The sequence below is a fragment of the Mesoplodon mirus genome, assembly GCF_964341445.2.
Source record: "Mesoplodon mirus genome assembly, chromosome: 15".
NCBI classification, from domain to species: Eukaryota; Metazoa; Chordata; class Mammalia; order Artiodactyla; family Ziphiidae; genus Mesoplodon; species Mesoplodon mirus.
The window spans coordinates 33,813,009-33,836,083 of record NC_138991.1 but is presented as its reverse complement, the minus strand read 5'-3'; the positions used below and the strand labels follow the sequence as shown (position 1 = coordinate 33,836,083).

General features: G+C 48.0%; 2 protein-coding genes and 1 pseudogene across 5 annotated transcripts in view; 2 read left to right on the top strand and 1 right to left on the bottom strand.

Moving 5' to 3' along the window:
• MBLAC1 (metallo-beta-lactamase domain containing 1) overlaps positions 1–23,075 on the bottom strand; it is an 81,790-nt gene that overhangs the window by 51,617 nt on the left and 7,098 nt on the right. The gene's annotated exons all lie outside the window — the stretch shown is intronic.
• On the top strand, positions 5,885–7,115 carry LOC309816945 (deoxyuridine 5'-triphosphate nucleotidohydrolase, mitochondrial-like; annotated as a pseudogene). Its single transcript has one exon. The product of its transcript is annotated as a deoxyuridine 5'-triphosphate nucleotidohydrolase, mitochondrial-like (transcript).
• LOC309816795 (paired immunoglobulin-like type 2 receptor alpha) lies at positions 9,973–20,359 on the top strand. Of its 2 annotated transcripts, none has more exons than XM_082644565.1 (7): positions 9,973–10,101; positions 10,416–10,805; positions 14,883–15,062; positions 18,350–18,380; positions 19,416–19,465; positions 19,697–19,728; positions 19,901–20,359. In XM_082644565.1, exons 1-7 carry the CDS (start codon positions 10,047–10,049, stop codon positions 20,021–20,023), a joined length of 861 nt encoding a protein of 286 aa, XP_082500691.1. In that variant the 5' UTR covers positions 9,973–10,046; the 3' UTR covers positions 20,024–20,359. The 2 variants fall into 2 exon arrangements, with proteins under 2 accessions (XP_082500691.1, XP_082500690.1); XM_082644564.1 differs by having other exon boundaries at positions 19,416–19,469; positions 19,901–20,036.

Below are 23,075 nucleotides of genomic sequence, written 5' to 3'. Positions count from 1 at the left end.
TTTGAAAAAATATAAAACTATTGAAATTATTTTGTTTTATACCATGGTCATGAATAGACTCAATATCATAAATTAAATATGTCAGTTCTCCTCAAATTAGACCATAAAGACATACCAAACCAATAAAAATCCCAACAGGTTTTATCATGGAAATTGGCAAGCAAATTGTAAAATGCAAATGAAAGAGCAAAACACCTAGACTAAATGAGATTTTTTTTTTTTTTTTTTGCGGTATGCGGGCCTCTCGCTGTTGTGGCCTCTCCCGTTGCGGAGCACAGGCTCCGGACGCGCAGGCTCAGCGGCCATGGCTCACGGGCCTAGCCGCTCCGCGGCATGTGGGATTTTCCCGGACCGGGGCACAAACCCGTGTCCCCTGCATCGGCAGGCGGACTCTCAACCACTGCGCCACCAGGGAAGCCCTAAATGAGATTTTGAAGAACCAAAATTAGATGAGGGTCTCGTATACCAGGTCTCACATAATGATACTAATTAAAAAGTTACTGAAATTAAGACACTGGCTTTGACACCCACAGAGCAATGAGAAGAGAGCCTGGAAATATATCCTTGCGCATGTGGAACCTTTATATATTAGAGAGATGGCATTACAATCCTACAGGGAAGGATAGCCAGGACAATTGGCCATCCATCTGGAAAAAATTAAATTCCAACTTCATACCTTACACAAAAACCAATTCCACTGGATATGACTTAAAACTTAAATATGAAAAGCAAACTTTTAGTCTTAAACAGAAAATACAGGAGGCTGTCTTTATGACCTTAGGAGTAGGACAGGATTTCTTAAATAAGACACACAGAGTTAGATAAATCTGAAAAGATTAGATTTAAATTTCTATAGTTCAAAAGCACTATAAAGTGAAATAACTAGCCTCGTACAGAGATGATGTTTGCAACATATATAATCAGCAGAGAATTAGAATTCAAAATATCTAATGAACGACAAATCAATTTAAAAGTAGAAAAATACATTACCGAACCTGGTTCATTCGCCCAATGCACAGCAGGCCAAACCATGGGACACCAAAGTTTGCAGAGAAAAGGTTTATTCACAAGGCAGCCAAGCGAGGAAACAGGAAATCTGCCTCCCGGAAGGGGTGGGGCTCAGGATATTGATGGGATAAAGATGAGGTTTGGGGAGCTTGGGGAAATGTGATTGGAGGTAAGAAAAGGGTGAGGTAATTGTCCTGCTGCGCAGGTGCAACTAAGCTACAGAACGTTCAAGAAGTCATCTCCTTAACCCAGTGGCAGTGGAAAGGAGGTTGTTATAAATAACAATATACTCATTTCACCTTTATGGCTCTGAAGCAATTTCAAGAACTGAGGATAAGAGACCAAATATTATAACAAAAGATGCTCCTATTGCTCTTATGGCTCAGGAATTTCCAAGGGTTTAGGGAGCTGTGAGTCAGGAACTGTGGAGGAAAACCACATATATATGAGAAATATGTTTTGGTCATCCCAATCACCAAATATATATATTTCTTATCAATCACAATATCGCAAGAATAAGAGGCAAGTTGCAAATGAATGTATCCTGGAAGATACCTTGCATCAATCATCCAATCCCCAGGGGCCCAAAGGTAAAGCCTGGGCTTTAACCAGCCTCCAAATCTCTGATGACAAGAGACAAAGCCTGGGCCAAAGCAGGATGGAGATCAGACGAGACCCCTGCATAAAGCCAGGGCCCCTAAATCACTGACCCTCTGACAGTGAGCCAGAAGAAAAATAACTGCCATGAAGGGAGAGGTAGTGGACACTAATTCTTCAGCCATAGCCTTAGAGAAAAGCATGAAAAATATCTTCCCTCAGAGCATCCCTAACCCTCACTCACACTCTTGAGGGTGTAGGCCAAAATTTACAATACCTGTGAGGCTTGAAAAATATAAGCCAAAAATATCATTTAAAGTGACCCTCGTGGGTAGTATACCTGTACCCAGCAGATGTAAACACAGATCCCCTCTGGAGGAAGGCACTTACACCTAGGCCTCAAAGAATTCCCACAGACTAAGTTCCAAGTAAGATGAAATATCAATTAAAAAAACCATCAGGGCTTCCCTGGTGGCGCAGTGGTTGAGAGTCCGCCTGCCGATGCAGGGGACACGGGTTCGTGCCCTGGTCCGGGAAGATCCCACATGCCGCGGAGCGGCTGGGCCCGTGAGCCATGGCCGCTGGGCCTGCGCGTCCGGAGCCTGTGCTCCGCGGCGGGAGAGGCCACAACAGTGAGAAGCCTGCGTACTGCAAAAAAAAAAAAAAAAAAAAAAAAACCATCAAACAGGACTTCCCTGGTGGCGCAGTGGTTGGGAATGCGGGGGACACAGGTTCGAGCCCTGGTCCTGGAAGATCCCACATGCCGCGGAGCAACTAAGCCCATGCACCACCACTACTGAAGCTGCACTCTAGAGCCCGCAAGCCACAACTACTGAGCCTGTGTGCCACAACTACTGAAGCCCATGTGCCTAGAGCCCGTGCTCTGCAACAAGAGAAACCACTGCAATGAGAAGCCCATGCACCACAATGAAGAGTAGCCCCCGCTCACCACAACTAGAGAAAGCCTGTATGCAGCAACAAAGACTCAACACAGCAAAAAATAAATAAATAAATTTATTTTAAAAAAAACCATCAAACACAACAAAACAACTGATCATGAGCAAAGGAACTACAGAAACAATTAACTGCAGTTAGACCTTCAAAGATTGCTGATATTAGAAGTATCTGACACTGCTCATAAATCAACATGTGTAAAGAAATAAAAGAAGATATTGGAAGTATGATGAAATAAGAGAATGTAAAACTGACCAGGCAGATTTGGGGGGAAAAACACAAATAGAAACTCTACAAAAGTAAAATATAAAAATTGAAATAAAAGAGTAGATGGGTAAGTTAAATAGCAAATTAAATACAGCTGGAGATAAAATTTGTGGGTTGGCTTAATATAGGTCCAAAGATGTTGTCAGAATGCAGCATGGATGTACAGAGAGGGAAAATATGAAGGAAAAAAAAGTCAGATATAAAAGAGTTAAAAAATGTCTGACGTGTCTAATAATACAACTTCAGAAAGAGAGACTAGAGAAACTGGGAAATAAGCAGTATTTGATAAGAAAATGAATTTTCCAGTATTGATTCAGGAAGCCAAATAAATTCCAAGCATAATAAATAAAAAAGTCCACAACCAGAAACATTCTAGTCTAACTGTAAAAGACAAAGAGATGTTAATAGTAGGCAAAATTTAAAAAAAACAAGTATCTACAGAAGAGCCACAAATAGACAGCTAGGGACTTCCCTGGTGGTCCACTGGTAAAGAATCTGCTTCCAATGCAGAGGACATGGGTTTGATCCCTGGATGGGGAACTAAGATCCCACATGCCACGGGGCAACTAAGCCCCTGCACCACAACTACTGAGCTCCCGCGCCTCAACTAGAGAGGCTGCATGCTGCAAACTACAGAGCCCACGTGCCCTGGAGCCTGTGTGCCACAACTAGAGAGAGAAAACCCGCACGCCACAACTAGAGAGTAGCCCATGTGCGGCAACAAAGAGCCCACGTGCTGCAACGAAAGATCCCACGTTCCGCAACTAAGACCCAATGCAGCCAAAAATAAATAAATAAAATAAGAAATCTTTTAAAAAATATATACAGCTAACTTCTCACTGGAACCCAAAAGATAGTGCAATGTTATCTTTTTTTTTTTTTTTTTTTTTTTTTTTTTTTTCTTTTTGCGGTATGCGGGCCTCTCACTGTTGTGGCCTCTCCCGTTGCGGAGCACAGGCTCCGGACGCGCAGGCCCAGCGGCCATGGCTCACGGGCCCAGCCGCTCCGCGGCATATGGGATCCTCCCAGACCGGGGCACGAACCCGTATCCCCTGCATCGGCAGGCGGACTCTCAACCACTGCGCCACCAGGGAGGCCCCCAATGTTATCTTTGAAGTGTTGAGAACAAAACTATGTCAACCTAGAATCATGTAGCCAGATAAATTATTTTCAAGAACTCTAGCAAAATAAAGACATTTCCAGACAAAATAAAAGTAACAGAAAGAAGTAAGGTCTGAGGTGCAAAAGGGAATGGTGAGAAGAAAGAAGCAAGCATGCAGATCAATCAAAAGTAATACTGAGCTCATAAGACAGTAACAATGATGCCTAATTTGTGGGATTGAAAATATCAAGGTAGGAGTCCCAGGTCTGGTTAAGATGAGTAAACACACTCCACACTATCTATCCCCCACTGATTACAACTAAAACCCTGAACGAATACATGAAGCAACAATTGGAAGACCCTCAAAAGTAAGGAATAGCGGACAGATTGGAGGGAGAAATCAAAACTCATGGAAGGGTGTGGCAGAGAGTTTATGGTTTAGTTTGGTTTGGTTTCAGCTCAGACTCAGAGCATCCTGAATCCCAGAACTGCATAGCAGGCACAGGAAGAAAAAGCTCCAACAAAACCCCTCTTTTTCTGATCAGAGACCTAGGACAGAGAGAGTAGGAGGAGAATCCTGGTTTTATTTGTAATCCCACCCAACCCTGCCCTGAGGCCAGACCCTGTCCCAAAGATGCACTCTCACGGCAGTAGTGGCAACCCAGAAGCAGCAGCAGCAGCCATGCCCACCCTGACAGGGCAACTAGGAGAGAGAAAAAATCCTTCTCTCTGACCACAGAAACCATATTTCACTACTACGTCTGCTCTCGAGGCTCCTGTGCTATTGTAACCACATGATGGGAAGGCTGTACAATGACACATGCTGTACATTTCCTCCTGACTCACAGTCAGTGATTTCACATTGGTAGTCGTATTATCTGCTCAGGCTGCCAGAGCAAAATAGCACAGACAGAGTGGCTAAAAAACAGAAATTTATATCTCACAGTTCTGGAGGGTGGGAAGCCCAAGATCCAGGTGCTGACAAGGTAGGTTTCACTCTGAGGCCTCTTCCCCTTGGCTTGTAGGCGGCTGCCTTCTTGCCCTGTGTTCACAATGGCCTCTGAGTGCAGACTCGTGGAGGAGGCAGAGAGGGCACTCTGGGGTCACTTCTCATGAGGACATTACTCCTATTGGGCCAGGGCCCCCTCCTCATGACCTCATTCAACATTAAGCATTTCCTTAGGGGCGCATCTCCAAATACAGCCACACTGGGGGTTAGGGCTTCAACATATGGATTTGGGGTGAGAGGGGCACACAAACAGTCAGTCCCTACAATAGTTAACTTGACACTTGGAAATTGGAAAAGCCTACAAATCAGGACTCCTTTTCTGGAGATGGTTTGGTGAACACTTACCAGCACACTGCTCTGAGGGGAAGTGCAGACAATGATCTCCTGGTCCCATTCTTCTGGGTATCCTTCACTTCTCCCAGCCTGGGAGCTCAGCAAGGTCGGGGGTCAACCTTTGATCCCCAGTTCTCATCCCTCTGCTCTCATCTCCTAGAAGCCCAATCAGCATTTGTCAGATTGACCAGGAGCTGAAATGCATCCTGGTGGCATGAAAAGGAGGCTGACAAGAGAGGAAGTCTCAGCCCCACAAAGATGAAACTTGTGAATATGACAGAAGCAGGAACTACAGACACAGGCTCTGGAGTCGACTGTGGGGTGGATGACTTCCCTTCCCTGAACTTCGGGTTTCTCATCTGTAAAGTGGGGGTAATAACAGTACCTCCCTTGGAGGGTCCCAGTGAGGACAGGATGAGGTAACACTGAGGACCCTGCACACGGCCTGGAAAGCTACATGGATCATCACACAGATACCCATCTTTTAAAGATCTCTCCTTCTTCCATAAACATTCAGTCAGCACTGACTGCCCCACTCACTGTGCCACCTGACAAGGACCCAACGCCCCCTGCGCCAGTGTCCCAGTCAGTCCTCAAGCTTCTCCCTGTGTAGCAGGAAGACAACACAGAAAAGGGAAGCGTTGATTGTTAATGGGGCCAGAGGGCTGTTGACCTTCGTCACTGCGTGGGGAAGTGGTAGGGAGCACGGGCTCTGGGCTCAGACCCAACGCCGCAGCGGACATTTACATGCGATGTGACCTCAGTTTAATCTCACTTGGGACCTGAGTTTCTTCCTGCATAAAAATGAGGATCAAAATAAACCCTGCCTACCTCCTGGGGTTGTTGGGAGAGTTAAGAGCTATTTTAAAACATAACCTGGATTTGGTAAATTGGTGCAGCCACTATGGAAAACAGTGTGGGGTTCCTCAAAAAACTAAAAATAACTACCATGTGATCCAGCAGTTCCACTCATGGGTACATATCCATGAAAATGAAAACACTAACTTGAAAAGATACATGCGCCCCAATGTTCATAGCAGCAATATTCATAATAGCCAAGACATGGAAGCAACCCAAGTGTCTATCAACAGATGAACAGATAAAGAAGATGTGGTGTGTGTGTGTGTGTGTGTGTGTATAATGGAATATTACTCAGCCATATAAAGAATGAAATTCTGCAGTTTGCAACGGTGTGGATAGACCTAGAGAGTATTACGCTCAATGAAATGTCAGACAGAGAAAGACAAATACTCTGTGTTATCACTTATATGTGGAATCTTAAAAAAGACACAAACAAATGTATGTGATAAAACATAATTAAGACATTCTGCCCTGCCATGCCCTGCTCTCAAGAGACACAAGTCATCTCCCCCAGCAAATGGGCCTGGCCTGCGGAGGAGGGCGGCATGCAGCTCCGCTTTGCCCAGCTTTCAGAGCACGCCACCACTCCAACCAAGGGGTCCAAGCGCGCCACGGGCTATGACCTGTACAGTGCCTATGATTACATGTACTACCTACAGAGAAAGCCCCTGTGAAAACAGACATTCAGATAGCTCTTCCTTCATAGATGTAGGAGCTGGTGTCATAGATGAAGATTATAGAGGAAATGTTGGTGCTGTACTGTTTAATTTTGGCAAAGAAAAGTCTGAAGTCAAAAAGGGTGATTGAATTTCTCCACTCATTTGTGAACAGATATTTTACCCAGAAATACAGGAAGTTCAAGTTTTAGATGACACTGAAAGGGGTTCAGGAGGTTTTGGTTTCACTGGAAATAATTAAGATTTATGCCAAGAACAGAAAATGAGAAAATGTACTTTTTCCTTGAAAATAAAGACTTTGCTTAAAAAAAAATCATAGTTAAGGGATTAAGAGATATAAACTAGGTATAAAATAGATAAGCAACAAAGATATATATATGGCCTGGATTTGTTTTATTCAAGTATGGTGAGACACACAGACACAAAATTGGCTATTATGAAGGAAGCAGTTTATATTCACAAAACCATAAAAACAAGATGCCCAGCACTCCACGCAGGGCCATGCAGGGAGGCACCAGGGTCAGTCAGGAGGCAGAGGGAGGGAGGGGGAAACATGGGCAGGAGCCTTTGTTGTAGGTTCTGTGAGAAAGACAAGGCAAGGGAGAGCAGGCAGGTTTAGGATCAACTGGTATGAATAATGTCTGCGGGCTCTGGGGATTAGGGGCTGTCCCTAGTTGCCTGGTACCTGGCCCTGGGATGAATACGGCAGAAGAACATGGGCCTCCTGGAGCATAAGAGCCAGATGGAGGAGGTGGTGGGGAGTGTGGGCTCTGGACTGGTTGGTTTGCATATGACAGGCGAGCTCCTGGGCACATCCACTGCTCTTCTAAGAACTGGCAGCCCTGGGAGGGACAGTCTCTCCCTGGTCAGTGAGGCCCCAGATGTCACAGCATCAAGAATACAGCAAATAAGAAAACATGGCCAACACGAGTGCAAAGCACCTGACACACAGGAAGTGGGAGATGTCATCCCTGCCTGTTTCAACTTTATGGGGCCTGGGTCTCCCTCTACTTGCTTCACATAGTGAAGCAAGCTGAGAGTCTTCCCTTCCCAGCTGGACTCTAGTTCCTGGAGGGCTCACTGCACGCTTGCACCCACCAGGGCAGGAGAAGCCTTCTCTAGGCCCCTCCCTGTCTGGAAAACAAGAGGAAGTAAACAGAGTGCTGATGTCAGCAGAGGCCCATGGACAGCCCATGGGAAAGAGCAGAGACCAAGACGTTGCCCTTCGTCCCTCCCCCTTCCCTGTGCTCTTTTCTTTGCCTCGTGTGTCCTGCCTCACCTCAGGGGCCACACTCACATCCCTCCTGCCTTTGTTTCCCCAGACCCTGAGAAGTGGCCAGCTGAATGAAGCACAGTGAATGACCCCCCAGGATGGGCTGTGGAAGGAAGGGGAAGTGAGGGAGGTTAATGGGGGTGGTTGGTGGGGGAGGGGCAATCTTGGGTAAGCGCCAAGCTCACGAGGCAGACAGACCTGAGTGCGGTCCAAATCCAGACCTGGAGGGAACCAGAGTAAGTGAGGTCACCTCCCTGCGGACTGTGGAAGACGTTTGGGCTGAATTGGTGACAGGAGTTCATCCTCCCTTCCCCCAACAGGAATGGGGGAGTTTGGGACTCTCCATGACATTAAGGCTCTGGGCCTCAGTTTCTTCCTGGGTAAAATGGACATAAGGATACATCACCACAGAATGTTGTAAAGCTGAAAATGAGAAAACGCAGGTTTAGGGCTTGACTCAGACAAGAGGGTTCCAAGAAAGGGCAGAATCTGTCCTCTGCGGCCTATAAGTGCAGGCACATAGAGAAAGCCAGGACTACCTGGCTGGCCATGAGAGAACTGTGCAAAAACTCTATTAGGATTGGGAAAAAAACTGAGAAAAGGAAAAAGGAAGTTCAAATCATGTCCTCCCACCCCCATGGTCCATTCTGTGAACCAATGCCAATGCCATCCTGGAGAGCGGGTGAGCAGAGCCTCCATCCCAGCCAGCCCTGGGGGGCCACCAAAGTTCCCAGCCCCCAGTCTCTCACCCCGCCCACCACCAGTCACAGGCGGGCAGGGCCTCCATCAGAGAGGGTCCCAGGGACTGTCACCAGGATGGATCATGACTGCTCTGACCTTCATCCTCTCTGTCCAGGGAAGGCTCCTGATGAGCCTGGGTCGCACAGGTGCTAATGGAACCCCCTGAGAAGCGTTATTAAATACAGCCTCCGGGCTCAGCCCCCAGAGCTCTGCACTCACAGGGTGAGGCCCAGAGATTCTGTGGCGCAGCCAGGAGGAAGCATCCAGAGGAGCAGAAGGCTCTGTGGGCTCAGAAACACTGGAGTTGAAGTCCTGGACCCGCCACCTCAGAGTCCTGGGCGTGGGGCAGGGCGTGTCTGAGCCCCGGTGTCCTCCTTGTAGAGTGTGGGGACAGAGGGCCCTGCAGATGCAGTCCTGCATCCCTGGGTGGAGGCGTGGCCTCCAGAAGGCCCACCCTCTGGGTAGGTGGGAACCTGCGCCCACCCTCACCTCCTCACCTCAGGGAGGGTGAGAGACTGCAGGGAGCAGAGCAGGGCGGGAGGGGCCTGGTGGGCCTTGGTTCTGCCTGGAGACTGACGCGGACACTGCAGTGTCCCCTACCTGCAGAGAGAGACCACCAGCATGCTGGGTGCCCCTGGTGCCTTGGCTGGGGGCTGAGGCTTGAGCACCAGCAGCTCCCTCCTCCTCCTTCCCTCTAAGGGGCTGTAGCTGGGCAGGGACTCAGGGCCGTGGACCTCTCCCTGAAGGAGCCTGAACTGGTCCTGCTGTCGCCCCTTTCCCCGGGAGGAGAGAGACACTCAGAGAAGCAGAGAAAAGGAGAGAGAGACACACAGAGAGACACAGAGACTGACTCCTAAGGAGATGCCAAGTGGGTGGCAGAGGCAGGGAGCTGAGGGAGAGAGGAGAGGCCCCAGCTGGCCCAGGTCAGGACCAGCCCCTCAGTGTGCAGAGGAGGGCAGGGAGCCCTAGGTCATGGTTCCCTTTGCAGTGACCACAGAGAGGCCCTTTTGCAATATAGGAAAAGAAGCCAGATTGATAAAGGAACTGCCAGTCACGGCAGGGGTGGGCGGGTTTGGGGAAGGCCCCTACCCTCCTCAGTCCTCTGAAGGAGCCTGGTCCTCGCTCTCCTGGTGCTGAGACTCCCCACAGGCGGCCCCTCCACAGGCCTCCCCTCTGGCCTTGAAGGCTCTGCTTGTCTTCTCATCCCGGGAGGAGGGCAAGGCCATGGGTCTGCCCCTGCTGTTGCCCCTGCTGCTGCCCCTGGCATCTCTGCAGGCAGGTGAGAGGCCGGGACTGTCCTGTCTGCCCAGGGCCGCAGGGACCACCCGCTCGGGGGAGGGGCTATGGCTGGGTGTCTGTAGAAGTGTCCCCTGGGGTAGCCGGCCAGGCCTCCCACCCCCAACAAACAAAGAGCTGGTCCCACAGTGCCGGGTCCCCCCAACCCCGCACCCTCCTCCCCGCCCCAAGCCTGGAGAGGGGCTCACCCAGGCCAGAGGGCCAGTCCTACCACCTGTCACACATCCCCCTGTAGGTGAGGGTGGCTGACGGTCTGGGGTCACCTTCAAAGTCTCTCCCTCTCCCTCTCTCCTCTAGGTCACTTGGCAGAACCCAATCCAAACACTGACTTTGAGATAAACCAACCAAAGAAACTCTCAGCCTCCAAGGATGGCTCCATCCACATCCCCTTCTCCTTCTATTACTCCTGGGAATTAGACAAGGTTCCCAACGTGAGACTATCCTGGAGATGGAAACACTTCCATGGGGAGTTCATCTACAACACGACCCCGCTGTTCATCCATAAGGATTTCAAGGACCGGCTCCTCCTGAACTGGAAACAGGATGGGAAGAACGGCTCCCTCCAGATCTCGAAACTGCGGAGGGAGGATGAGTCTACATACTTCTGCCGGGTGGAGGTGCGCACACTGAGACAAGGCAAGCAGATGTGGCAGTCCATCAAGGGAACCACACTCACCATCACCCCCAGTGAGTCCAGCTGTCCTGCCTGAGGCTCTTGGAGGCCACTGGGGTCTTGTCTCCCAGGCCTGGCCCAGGCCCCCTCTTCCTCTCTTCTCTCAAACTCCTCTCCCTGCCCCCTCTACTCCTCCCCAGGCCTCTCTCAACCCCTTTTCACCTTAATCTTCCCCAGCCCTGGGCTGCCTCCCTTGCCCATCCTCCTCTCTGCCCTCCAGATCCAGCGCCCTCCCTCATCCTCAGGCCTCCGCCCTCTGGGCTCCCAGCTCTTCTCCTTTCTTGCTCCAAGCTGGGGCTGCACCCTCCCCTGCCCTCACCCCATGTCCTCCAGGTGACTTGACATCTTTGGGATGTGGCCGCCTCCCCTTTGTCATGTGTCCATGTGTGGAGGCTCGGCTACCCCATGTCTGTCTCCCCACGGCCATGAGCTCAGCCCACACACACAGTAGGTGTGTGGTGGCCACCAATGGTGGCCCGAGGCGTGCCGTGTCCCCATCACCTGTTTCCCATCTCCCCCTTCCTTCTGCTGCTCTGCTCCCCAGAACGTGGCCCTCAACGCTCCCACCCCCATCCCATCTCTTTCCCATCTCCTCTTCCCCGCTTCCATCCTCTTTACCTCCTTGCCTCCCCTCCACCTCTCCCTGTGTGGTTCTAGTCACACTGTCCCCGTTGTCCACCCTGATCTTGCTCCTCTGTCCTGGTCATGACGAGGCAGCAGCAACGGTAACGGCAGCTCCCGCTGACTGTGTCCTGCGTCCCGGCTGGACACCTTGGCAGCGTCACCCCAGCTGAACCCCAGCTAACCTTCCCCACGACCCCGGTAACACTCGGCCCTTCTGCCATCCTCCTGTTACAGGAAGGGAGACCGAGGCTTGCACAGCAAACACCTGCCCGAAGTCACTCCTGGTGCAGGTGGGGTTTGACCCCAGTTTAACCCCAGAGCCTCTTCTCTTAACCATGAGCTGCTCAGCCTCACCTACTGACCTCATCATCTTGGTGTCTTGACCTCTTTTTAACCTAATAATGGACACGTTGCAGTAACAGATCTCCGTCTGTCACTCAGTGGGGCATCGGAACTTGCACCTCAGTGTATCTGTCTCCAGAGCAGCGGGGAGGGGGTTCTCTCTGACAGGAAATGACAATAAGGGTGTTGTCGTCTGTAATTTTTTAGAAAACTAATAATTGACTAAGACAGTTTGCTCTTTATAATCACTTGTGCTGGCAGTTCTAAACACTGTCCATGATGGATTACTGCTCTTGGCCGGAAAGACACTCTCCGTGTCTCTCCTCTTGGAAAACCACTGCCCCTTCTTGACCACTATGCTCTTTTAAGAGCAAACAGATAGTGACTCACAATCTGAATTAAGCAAGACAGCCTTGGATTAATATTTCCTGCACCTCCTCCATATTCCCTTAAATCAGGGGTCTGCAGCCTGTTAGGAACCGGGCTGCACAGCCCGAAGTGAGCAGCGGTCGAGCGGGCGAAGCGTCATCTGCCTCCCCCATCGCTCCCCGTCGCTCGCATTACCAACTGGACCATCCCTCCCCGCTTCCGAGGAAAAATTGTCTTCCACAAAATCAGTCCCTGGTGCCAAATAGGTTGGGGAACGCTACCTTAAATGACCTTTTCTGACAGATTTTTGGTCTCCTTAGATCCCTCTTCTTCCTTTTCTAATTCCCTAATTTCCTCTCCATTCTTTATTTTTATTATTAATGTACAACATTATCTTTTGAATGTTTACTTTTTATACTTTTCATTGTAAAAGTAAGGCATAAATTCTGGCCAAGATGCTGGGTTGTATGCACATGTTTACCTCCACTCCCTCCCAAAATCTACTAAAATGACAGCAAAGGGAATTTTAAAGACAAAAACCAACAAGGACAAAAAAATTGTGAGCTAGGAGGACAAAACCAAAATTTGGGATGCTGGAAACAGATAGATGAATGTAACTGGCTCAGGAGATCAGAGTGGTTAAACACTAAGCCACCAGTGGGGACACCCAGAAGGAAGGTGATTTACACTGGAAAAAGGGTCAGGAATGGCAACCCCTAATATCCCTGAAGGTGGGTGTGGAAGCAATCCAGATTATGATTGGAGATTAGCATAAGGTTTTTTGTTTTTTGGCTGTGTTGGGTCTTCGTTGCTGCACGCAGGCTTTCTCTAGTTGCGGTGAGCGGGCTAGTCATTATGGTGGCTTCTCTTGTTGTGGAGTGCGGGCTGGAAGCGCACAGGCTTCAGTAGTTGCGGTGTGTGGGCTCAGTAGTTGTGGCGCAGGGGCTTAGTTGCTCCGTGACATGTGGGTTCTTCCTGGACCAGGGATTGAACCCATGTCCCCTGCATTGGCAGGAGGATTTTTAACCACTACGCCACCAGGGAAGTCCCTAGCATAGGGTTTATGTTACTGTTTTACAAAATGAATTAGAATTGCATTATTTTCCATATTTCTATGTTCTGGAACCTTCTGTCTGGGAATTATCTACTCCTTAAATTTTCACAAGAATTTATCCATTAAACCTTCTGAGCTTGAAATCTCTATGAAAGGTAGTTCTTTAATACTCTTCTCAATTTCTTCTTTGTCTATCCATTAAAGTTTACTATTTCTTAAATTAATTCTTTAAAATTTTTCTTTGTCTCAGAAAATCATCCACTTCACAAAGGTTTTTAGATTTCTCAACCTATAATTGAGCACACATGCACTCATGATTTCAACAGACTCTTTGTCACTATTAGGCTTGCAAGAGTCTTGTCTGTTTTCTTATTTGTTTTTCCCTAAATAACCACGTCCTGAATTTTTGAGTCCTTCTACTGTTCTGTTTCCTTAAAAATATATCCTATCTAGGTTTTCATTACTTTCTATGAAAACTATGAGTTTCCTTAGAAACTCCTCTCTGTTTTGGATACTGAATCTTTCACTCATTTAAAAAATATCTTCAGGGCTTCCCTGGTGGCGCAGTGGTTGAGAGTCCGCCTGCCGATGCAGGGGATGCGGGTTCGTGTCCTGGTCCGGGAAGATCCCACATACCGCGGAGCGGCTGGGCCCATGAGCCATGGCCGCTGAGCCTGCGCGTCCGGAGCCTGTGCTCCACAACAGGAGAGGCCACAACAGTGAGAGGCCCGCGTACCACAAAAAAAAAAAAAAAATCTTCACATTTAAAATAATGAAAGTTTTCAATACTGTGAATTCAACTTTGAATGTAGCTTTAGTTTTGTAGGGTTTTTAACATGCGTTCCTATCACTTTTATTTTATATGACATGTTAGTATAATTAAGTAATTTTTCTTTGATTAAGTAATTTTTAAATTATAAAATCTTAGTTGAGGGACAGTATTTACACTTTTATTATTAATTTCTAATAAGAGTGGACAGTGAATTCGGTCCACACTAACCCGAAGACTTTATTGGAATTTGGGTTTTTTTCCTTTTGGCTGGGTATTAAGTAATCTTTTAATGGTCTATTAAAAGAGTTGCAATCTGTTTGTAGGACTTAATAAGTTAACCTTAGAAACGCATTCCAATATACATTAGGTGCAGACAAATACTGTTTGATTCGACTTATAGGAGGTACTTGGAACAGTCATATTCATAGAGTCAGAAAGCAGATTGGTGGATGCCAGGCTGGGGGAAAGGGGATGGGGAGTTAGTATTTAAATGGGACAGAGTCTCAGTTTAGAAAGGTGAAAAATTCGGGAGATGGATGGTGGTGAGAGTTGTACAACAGTGTGAATGTACTTAATGCCACAGAACTGTAGAGTTAAATATGATTAAAATAGTAACTTTCATGTTATGTGTTTTTTACCACAAAAAAAAACCATTTTTTTAATCCTGTGATTTAGTTCACCTATGGGTGGGTGATCAAATAAGGTTCTGAGATCACAGCACTGGTCAGTGGTAGGGTCAGGATTTAAACAGAGGGATGAGGATTCAGAGCTTCCAGCATCTGCCCTTGTTACTCCCCTCCCTGTGAGAGCTTCAGAGACTTGCTCCCCACACCTCCACATTCCCCAAACTAGGGAACAAGATGTGACAGCTTCACTCAGATACCTCCAGCCCTTTAGTGATGAATTTGCATATTTCTTATGTCTTCCCAGCTGCTAAGCCAACCACCCTGGGCCCCACTACGCCTAGCATCAGGGTCCCAGATGGCAAAAAGAGTTCAGAGTTGTGGTCCCTAAGTATGGAAACTACAGTTGGGTTGTCATTGGCCAGCGCTATGCTCAAAATCGCGATTTTGGGATTGATCGTGTACCTCAGGTGGAAGAGAAGCAAAGGTAAGTGGTCTGGGACCTCCAACCTCTCCCCAGCATTCCCAACTAGGTGTTTCTCAGAACCCTCCTGCATCAGAATGATCCAGGTGCCCATTAAAAATGCAGATCCCACATAAGACCATAAAAATGAAAACAAAACAAACAAACAAAAGAAAAAACAAACAAAATGCAGATCCCTGATGGGCCTGAGGTCTGGGCTTGGGAATCTTCATTTTTAATGATCTGCTCAGGTGGTATTTGTGTGTCATCGAGTTCGGGAACCACCGCTCCAGCCCAATCCCTCTTCATAAACCTGATCACTTTCCAGTTCTGGATGCTTGACTTAACCATTTCTCAGTCCTCGCTTTTGGTTCATGGGAGGGACGCTCTGCCCTGGGAGAAGGAAGGTGAGAGCAGAAAGAACAGGAAGTTGGCTCTGCTCAGCAAGCACTGGTTGGACACCTATTTCCCAGGGCCTGGCTTGTAAATGGAGATGCAAAAGTAAATAAAGCACAGGCCCTGCTTTCAAGGAACTGGGGGATAGGAGGATATGGGGAGGACAGTTGCCTCAAGGGCTAACTGACCCACTTATGAAGAGCTAGGTTGGGAGGAAGGAGGGGTAATCAAGGAGGACTTCCCAGAGGAAGTGACTCCTGCAAAAAGTCTCAAAAAATAAGAAAGAATTAGCCAGGCAAGTGGTGAGGGTGCTGTAGAGGTCACTGTACTTGTGGGGGAAGGAAACCATTCTGGGAACTCTAAGTAGCTCAGGGCTGTGGAGGAGGCAGGTGATGAGAGAAGATGACCTTGGAAATCACACCCCAGAGCCTCTGATCCCAGAGGCAAAGTGAAGCAGCAAAGTGGCAACCTCAGCTTGGCCTTGCAGATACACAGTCTGCGCGGTAGAGGGGCCGGAGGTGGGCCAGCCTGGGGTCACTCTAATGCCATGGCAGCGTGGATGGAGGGAGAGGGCCAGATCCTGGAAAAGTTTAAGAGGGGAAACCAGTAGGACTTGGTGATTGGATTGATAGAAGGATGAGGGAGCAGGGCTTAGTCCCATGTTTCCAACTTGGGTGCGTGAGGCCATGGTGAACCCAAGTAAAATAGGGGGCCTAGGAGGTCAAGGACCATGATTGGGAGAGAAGGATGATTCCTGAGTTTGGAATAGTTTATATTTGTGTGGCATGTGAGTAGAGATACCCATCAGAAATTTGGATGTATGCATTCACAGATGAAAGAGACAACAGGGCTAGAGGCATTAATTATTTATGCCACAACACCCACCAAAACTGATTTGAAATAATTTTTTAAAAATTTGCAATGCGAGATGAGCCCTGTGAAATATTAAAGCTCATAGGTTGAAAAGCATAGAATCCAGCATGCCTGCAGCCGGATTCACACACCTGCTTCACACCCTGGCTGGGTAAACTCTGGCACTATGATACTACTGCTCTGAGCTCCAACTTACTCATAGGTAAAATGGGAATAAAAATAGTACTTCCCTGGGGTTGTCATGACAAACAAAAGGCATTTAGAATAGATCCTGGTGCAGAATAAGCACTATATGAGCATGAGGACTTATAATTAATAAGTTACAATAATTAAAATGATGTAATTCTGGCATATGATAGATAAACAGATGGAATAAAAGTGAAAAATCAAATACAAGCAGGATGAAAACAGATCCAAATATATGATGGAATTTAGTAGGTTAAAAGGAAGCATTTCTAATCTAGGGGGAAGGATAAATAGTTCAATACATGGTCCTGGAACAATGGAGTAGCAGCTGAGAAAGAATAATGTTATCTCCCTATCTCATAATTTGCACCAAAACTGAAGATATAAATGAGGATAAAAATAACCCTAGTACTAGTAGAAAGCATGTGAAACTATTTTACAACCATGGATTGAAGATGACCAGCCTAAGTATGAAGAAGTCATGAATAAAAATATTTATAAAGTCAATTACATACAAATTGTTTTTTAATTCTGCAGAGCAAAAACCACAGTGGTTGTGTCCTGGGAGTGAGGATGAAGGTCAGAGACAAAGAGAAAATGTGACATAGTCACTAAAGAAATGCAAGATGGTATTTGAGGACCAACTCAGATGAGGAGCCATAAATCTGTACAAGAATCATTGCACATGATTATGTTTCCCCCCAGCAGTATTCAAGCATGCAGGTTTAGAAACATTTAGGAATTACTGGTTAGAAGTTGTGTTCAGCTGCAAGCACCAAAGTCCAGAAGGAACAGTAAGTTAAATAACACAGAGTTTACTTTCTTCCCCTCATATAAAAGGATGTGGAGCCAGAGAGCAGAAGCTACCACCTATAAGCACTCAGGCTTCTACCTTTCTGCTCACTGTCCTGGATCCTGGCTTCTATTCTAAAGGTTACCTCATGGTTCAAGATGGCTGCTAGGACTCCAGCCATTATTTCTGAATCCAATCAGGGATAAAGGAGGAAAGGACAAAAAGACAATTTCCCAGCTGTCTGTTCTCCTTTTAAAGAGCATCTGTGAAGTCCTACCCACAACTTCCCTTTATATCATATTGGCGAGATTTAGGTCCCACATACGTCCCACATCTACCTGTAGTGGGGCATGCTGCCACTCCAAATAAAATCAAGGTTCTGTAACTGAATAAGAAGAAGCAAATGGATATTGGGATAAGCAAATAGCATTCCCTGCCTTAGGACACATCCAGGATTGAAGATGTGTCAGCAAGTGTGGCAGAAGGACAGGGGAACACAGGAGGTCAAGGAGCGAGTGAGGGGGCAGAGATGGAGAGGAGAGGACTCAGCAGGGAGCCTGGATAACCTGAAAGAAAGTGGATCATCAAGAGACAAGAGTTAGTGAGGTTAAGCACAGGTACAGAGGGATGATGACAAAAGAGAGCTGGAAGGAAAGACTGTAGTAGCATAAAAATGATACTAGCATTTACTAGGTCAGAGGTCTCAGCCCGAGTGATTAAAAAAAAAAAAAGGCCCATGGTGTGGCTGAGTGGAGCAGAGGTCACTGGAGTTGGGGGAAGTGGGCAAGTCCAGTGTGTTCAGAAGGTGAAGGGGTGCAGGGTGCAGGGAAGAGCTGCTCTCCTGATGTGTGTTGAGGACAAGGCAGGACAGGAGTGGGCAGCCTCAGGGTGCCTGCTGGGTGCAGGCTCAGAGTCCCAGGCCCTTCTCAGGTGGGTTTCAGCCGAGCTGCTTCGCTGCTCTGGTCTCTCCAAGGATGAGCTCACAGTGGGACGGGGCAGAGAAGGTAGGCAGGAGACAGGCCTCCATGGATGACACATTGACACACTGTTGGTCCCCCTACAGGTCTGCAGACTAAAGCCAGAACCCCAGCCAGGTGAGCGCTTCTCCTCCAAGGGGGGAGGGGGGTGCTGTTTTGTGAAGCAGGAAGTTTCCTTCTGGGAACAGCACTGGGGAGCCTTTCACAGCCCCTCCCCTCCTGGACTCTCCATCCACACCCTCCCAAGTCCCCTAACAGGCCAGGCTCTTCACTTCCGGAGGCTCCAGCTCTTTAAAAAATCGAGAACAGTGGACCAGCACTTTCTCTGATTCTTTCCCAGAACATCTCCCTTTGTCTTTCTCTGGCTGCCTCTTTCCTCCTTCACCCCCAGTTCTCAGCCTTTTCCTCTGTTCATCCTGGTTTCTCTCCACCTCGTCCTTCCTGAACACACCTACCACCTCCACATTCTGTCCTCTTTCATGCCCCTCATCCAATCTGTCCTTTTCCCCTGTGACGCAGGACTTCCAGCTGCTCCGCCCTCTGTCTTTTCTCAGAGCAACTTCCCTCCTGGCTTCTAGCCTGGCTCCCTCTCCTCGGGCCCCAGCTCCTCTTCCTTTCCTGAGCTCTTACCCTCCTCATGGCCCACCTCTTCCCTTTCTCCATCTTTCCTTCCACTTCCAGGCTTTTCCTTCTCTCAGCCCCTCCCTCTTTTCTCTCCCTCCTGACTCTTGACAGCTGCCCTCCTCGGACCCCTCCCCATGGCGATGGCATCTCCTCTAGGGACCAAGGCCTGAGCACCGCCCAGGGGACCTGAGATTAGCTTCCTGGTTCTCAGGCTCCAGTTTTAACTGAGGTGCTGCGGCAGAGCGAACAGAAGCTCCCCCTCCTGCTTCTCCTCCCTGTGCCCCTGCAGTAAAGCCACTTCTCCAGAACAATCCACCTCAGTCAGCACTCAGGGACAGGGCTACACCGCAAATGACCCCTCAGCCCCGTCCAGGCGGCCTCCTTCTGAAAGCCTCAATCCTCTGCCTTCATCTTCCGAGTGTGTCCAGGCAGGTCACAGAACCCCCACCAAGAGAACCAGCCTGATGCAGGTGGTAACTCTTTTCTGCCCAGCCTCTGACACATCGCCCCCCTCCTGTTCCCACACAGGGGATCCTTCCAAAACCCGGAGGAGAAATACGAGAACCCAGGGAATAAAGAAAGGTAGGTCCTGCCGCCATCATCCCCGCTGTCCACCTGGGCCGTCCTTCCCCCCACACACCCCCTCCCTACACACGTGCCCTCAGCATCCTCCTCTCTCCCCCGCCTCACCCACCCTCCCCCAGACCCTGTTCCTGACCTAAAGATGACCTCACTACTGGAGCCCCCTGCCCACTTCTCTACCCTTGCTGCCAGGCCACCTAACCCTGGCACATCTTGATTTTTTCTAGGACAACATACAGGCCCCAAGCTGGACACCAAGGTAAGCAGCTCAGATTAGGGCCTGAAAGAATTAAAGGGAAGTTTGGAGAAGGTGGGGTGGAAGAACAGGGGGACTGTGGTTTCAGCAGGGCATCAGCTGTGGGACTGCGGCTCTGAGAAGGGACAGCTTCGCCTCTGCTGCCTAACACCCTCCCCTTTCCATTCTCCCCCAGGATGACGGCATCTTGTATGCCTCCCTCACCCTCTCCAGCTTGACCTCACCAGCAGCGCCTCCCCACCCGCCTCCCCAAGAGGGCCCCCAGGAAGAGACCCTATACTCTGTCTTAAAGGCCTAAGGAGTGGGACTGAGTGAGGACCTGCTTAGAGTCAGCTGCACACAGGGATCTCAGTTTCTCATAATCACCCTGGACAGACACAGACGACTCAGAAGCCAGCAGGTGTTGAAGGCCACCAAGGACCTGAGAGACACACAGCCACCTGCTCCAGATCCCTCTTCAACTTCCTAGCCCTTGACCACAAAAATAAAAGTCCCTGTACAATTTGCCTGAATGCATCTAAGGAGAAAGCTGACATCACCTTCCACTTCTGTCCTTCTTGCCATATATTAACCATAATAGATAGCTCACACCCAAGATCCCTCCCCTAGTACCTTTGTTCAGTGACCGCCTCAGGCCAGGGACCAATAAATCCCCAAACACTGGTAGTCAGTCTGGAAGCAAAGGTTTGTCCCCCAACTTTAACCATTCTGCTTTCCTTAGGAAGATAACTAGCATGTATTGTGTTACTGCCTTACGTGCATCGCCTAATTTCAGCATCATCAACCACCCTATATGGCACTGGATGTACCGTCTGAGGCAGGATAACAAGACCCAGAATGGTTACAGTGCTTTTCCTAAGGCCATGTAGCTAGTAAGTGGCTGAGGCAGGATTTCAACCCAGACCTGCCCTTCTCAGTGTCCTTCTCCTAGGACTCAGGTGTCATCGCCTTCCCAGATCCCTATACTGACAGGCCTCCCACCAGAAAGCATGATGTGCCACAGTGACACGGAGGAGGAGGGAGAGAAGCCAAAAGAAAGCAAGTGGTTGAGACGAACCAAACCAACTAAACCAGTAACCTGGTTTATTAACATAAACTGCACAACTCTGACTTTAGCCAACAACCTCACAGCCAATGAACAACCCCAACATTTATCAGCTTCTCGGGGATCCTCTGAGAGGCTCTGCCTCCTGCTCCCACAGAAGGGATGAGAGAGCAGGAAGGAGGTGCGAGGCCACAGCTATTCCTCACAGCAGGACACGGCGAGCTCCCCTGAATCCTCTCTGTGCTGTGGCTCCTCCCTCTGCTCCAGCTCTTCTCCAACATCCTCCATGAGCTGGTCCAGGTCCAGGTCACTGGAGGCTCCATCATCAGAGAGGACACTTCCAGCCTCCTGAGGCCATGGCTCCTGGGGTGCAGGCCCTTCTTTCCCCACCATGGGACAGGCCCCGGGAGGAGCTAGTGGGGTCAGGACCTCTGGCAGTATTCTAGCTTCTTTTTCCTCAGATGAGCTGCTTACTGGGGCCTTGCTTTGGGGAGCTTTAAATTTTTTCTTAGGGCCTAAATGAAAAAGTGACAAAACTGAGAGTCTTTAAGTTTTACATGTCAAATTCCTAGATTTCTAATTCCAAAACAATCTCCGGAAAAGATGACGTTTTTCATTAGACAGAAAAGGGGCTTTCGAGTCAGAAAGACCTGGATTTAAGCCACAGAACAGCCACATGCTAGACACTGGTCTTAAGGAAATTTTAAAACCTTTGAGCCTCAGTCTCCTTACCTTTAAAATGGCAAATATCCAATCATAGAGATAATGAAAGAAGTAAAGGGAAATAAAGGGAACAATCATAGAACTATGTATCTAGCCAGCCCACAGAAATGTCAATAAATGTTAGTTCCCGCCTCCTCACCATTCTCCTGTCCCTGGAACAAATAAATGCAATAACCATTATGTTTCTATAATATATGCTGCATTCATATAAAATGCTCAATTAAGACAACAAAAGGCAGAAAAAGTGTAAGACAAAAATAGGAACAGTGGTTGAGAGTCCTCCTGCCGATGCAGGGGACGCGGGTTCGTGTCCTGGTCCGGGAAGATCCCACATGCTGCGGAGCAACTAAGCCCGTGCACCACAACTACTGAGCCCACGTGCCACAACTACTGAAGCCCACGTGCCTAGAGCCTGTGCTCTGCAACAACAGAAGCCACCATAATGAGAAGCCGGCGCACCACAACAAAGAGTAGCCCCCGCTCACCACAACTAGAGAAAGCCCGCGTGCAGCAATGAAGACCCAATGCAGCCAAAGATAAATAAATAAATTTTAAAAAAGAAACACATTCTATCTACTTCAAATGAATAAATAAATGCATTGATAATCTGTCAAATTTTAAAGGAGTTATCAGAGGGCAAAATCTAAATGAAACTGGGAACTCAGAGAGTAATACACTAAAGACTGCTTTCCCCTTGAGGGCATTTGCCAAGCTCAAGAAACTTGAGATTTGGTGTTCAGGAAGCCAAGAGCAAGATACAGACCCCAAAGTCTTTGACAATGTGGTGAGTCTAATAGGAAATTGCCCGCTTGGCATAAAGTCAGGGTCTCAAAGTTCTACACCCTCATATTGTGTGACCTGGAGACCACCACGCCACACTCAAGCAGAGGATTTCAAAGAATTTGACTGTCTTGGACCTTGGTCCAGAACAGACAGAGAAAACTCTTTCTGGAGAATTTATACCCACAAGCCAGCCCTTAGGTAGATGTGCAGTCCAAATTCACAGAACCACTGATAGGAAAAACCTCAACCTGTGTTAACACACTCTAGGAAGTTATTAGCCTAAATTTTTGGCAGAAGCAAAAACTTTCTTTGGAGAAGCCCACTATCAGATGGGATTCTTCTATGCCTATTTGGTAACCTCTGAATTCAGTACCAAATTAATAGAAAATTCAATACCAGATTAATGAGCAAGGGATCTTATTTGGGTCAAATTTAAATTAACCATAAGGTGTTGCTATTAATAGGGGTAACTAACCCAGAGCCAAACATGCTTATGATTTAGATCCATTAACTGTTCCTTACAGTCTCTGTGGCCTTCAAACCAGCTTTCCCATTTGTTACTTTTTGGCCATCTTTCCAATTTCTTCTTTTAGTTTTTTGCTCTTGTTAGCAGCTTTGACTTGAATTTGTCATTCCAATATCTAATATTAAATTAACTGCTTTTAAAATTATTTTTCCCCAGCTTTAGTGAGGTAAAACTGACTAACAAAAATTGTATATATTTAGGTTGTATAGCGTGAGTTTTTAAGGGGTACAACATGATGGTTTAATATATGTATACATCGTGAAATGATTACCA

What these genes read in the sequence shown, in the direction of transcription:
- LOC309816795 (XM_082644565.1), top strand. Translation starts at nt 10,047, where the DNA reads ATGGGTCTGCCCCTGCTGTTGCCCCTGCTGCTGCCCCTGGCATCTCTG. An exon ending in AAAGCCAGAACCCCAGCCAG is followed by an intron (nt 18,381 to 19,415) that starts GTGAGCGCTTCT and finishes GTTCCCACACAG; the next exon opens with GGGATCCTTCCAAAACCCGG. An exon ending in CGAGAACCCAGGGAATAAAG is followed by an intron (nt 19,466 to 19,696) that starts AAAGGTAGGTCC and finishes GATTTTTTCTAG; the next exon opens with GACAACATACAGGCCCCAAG.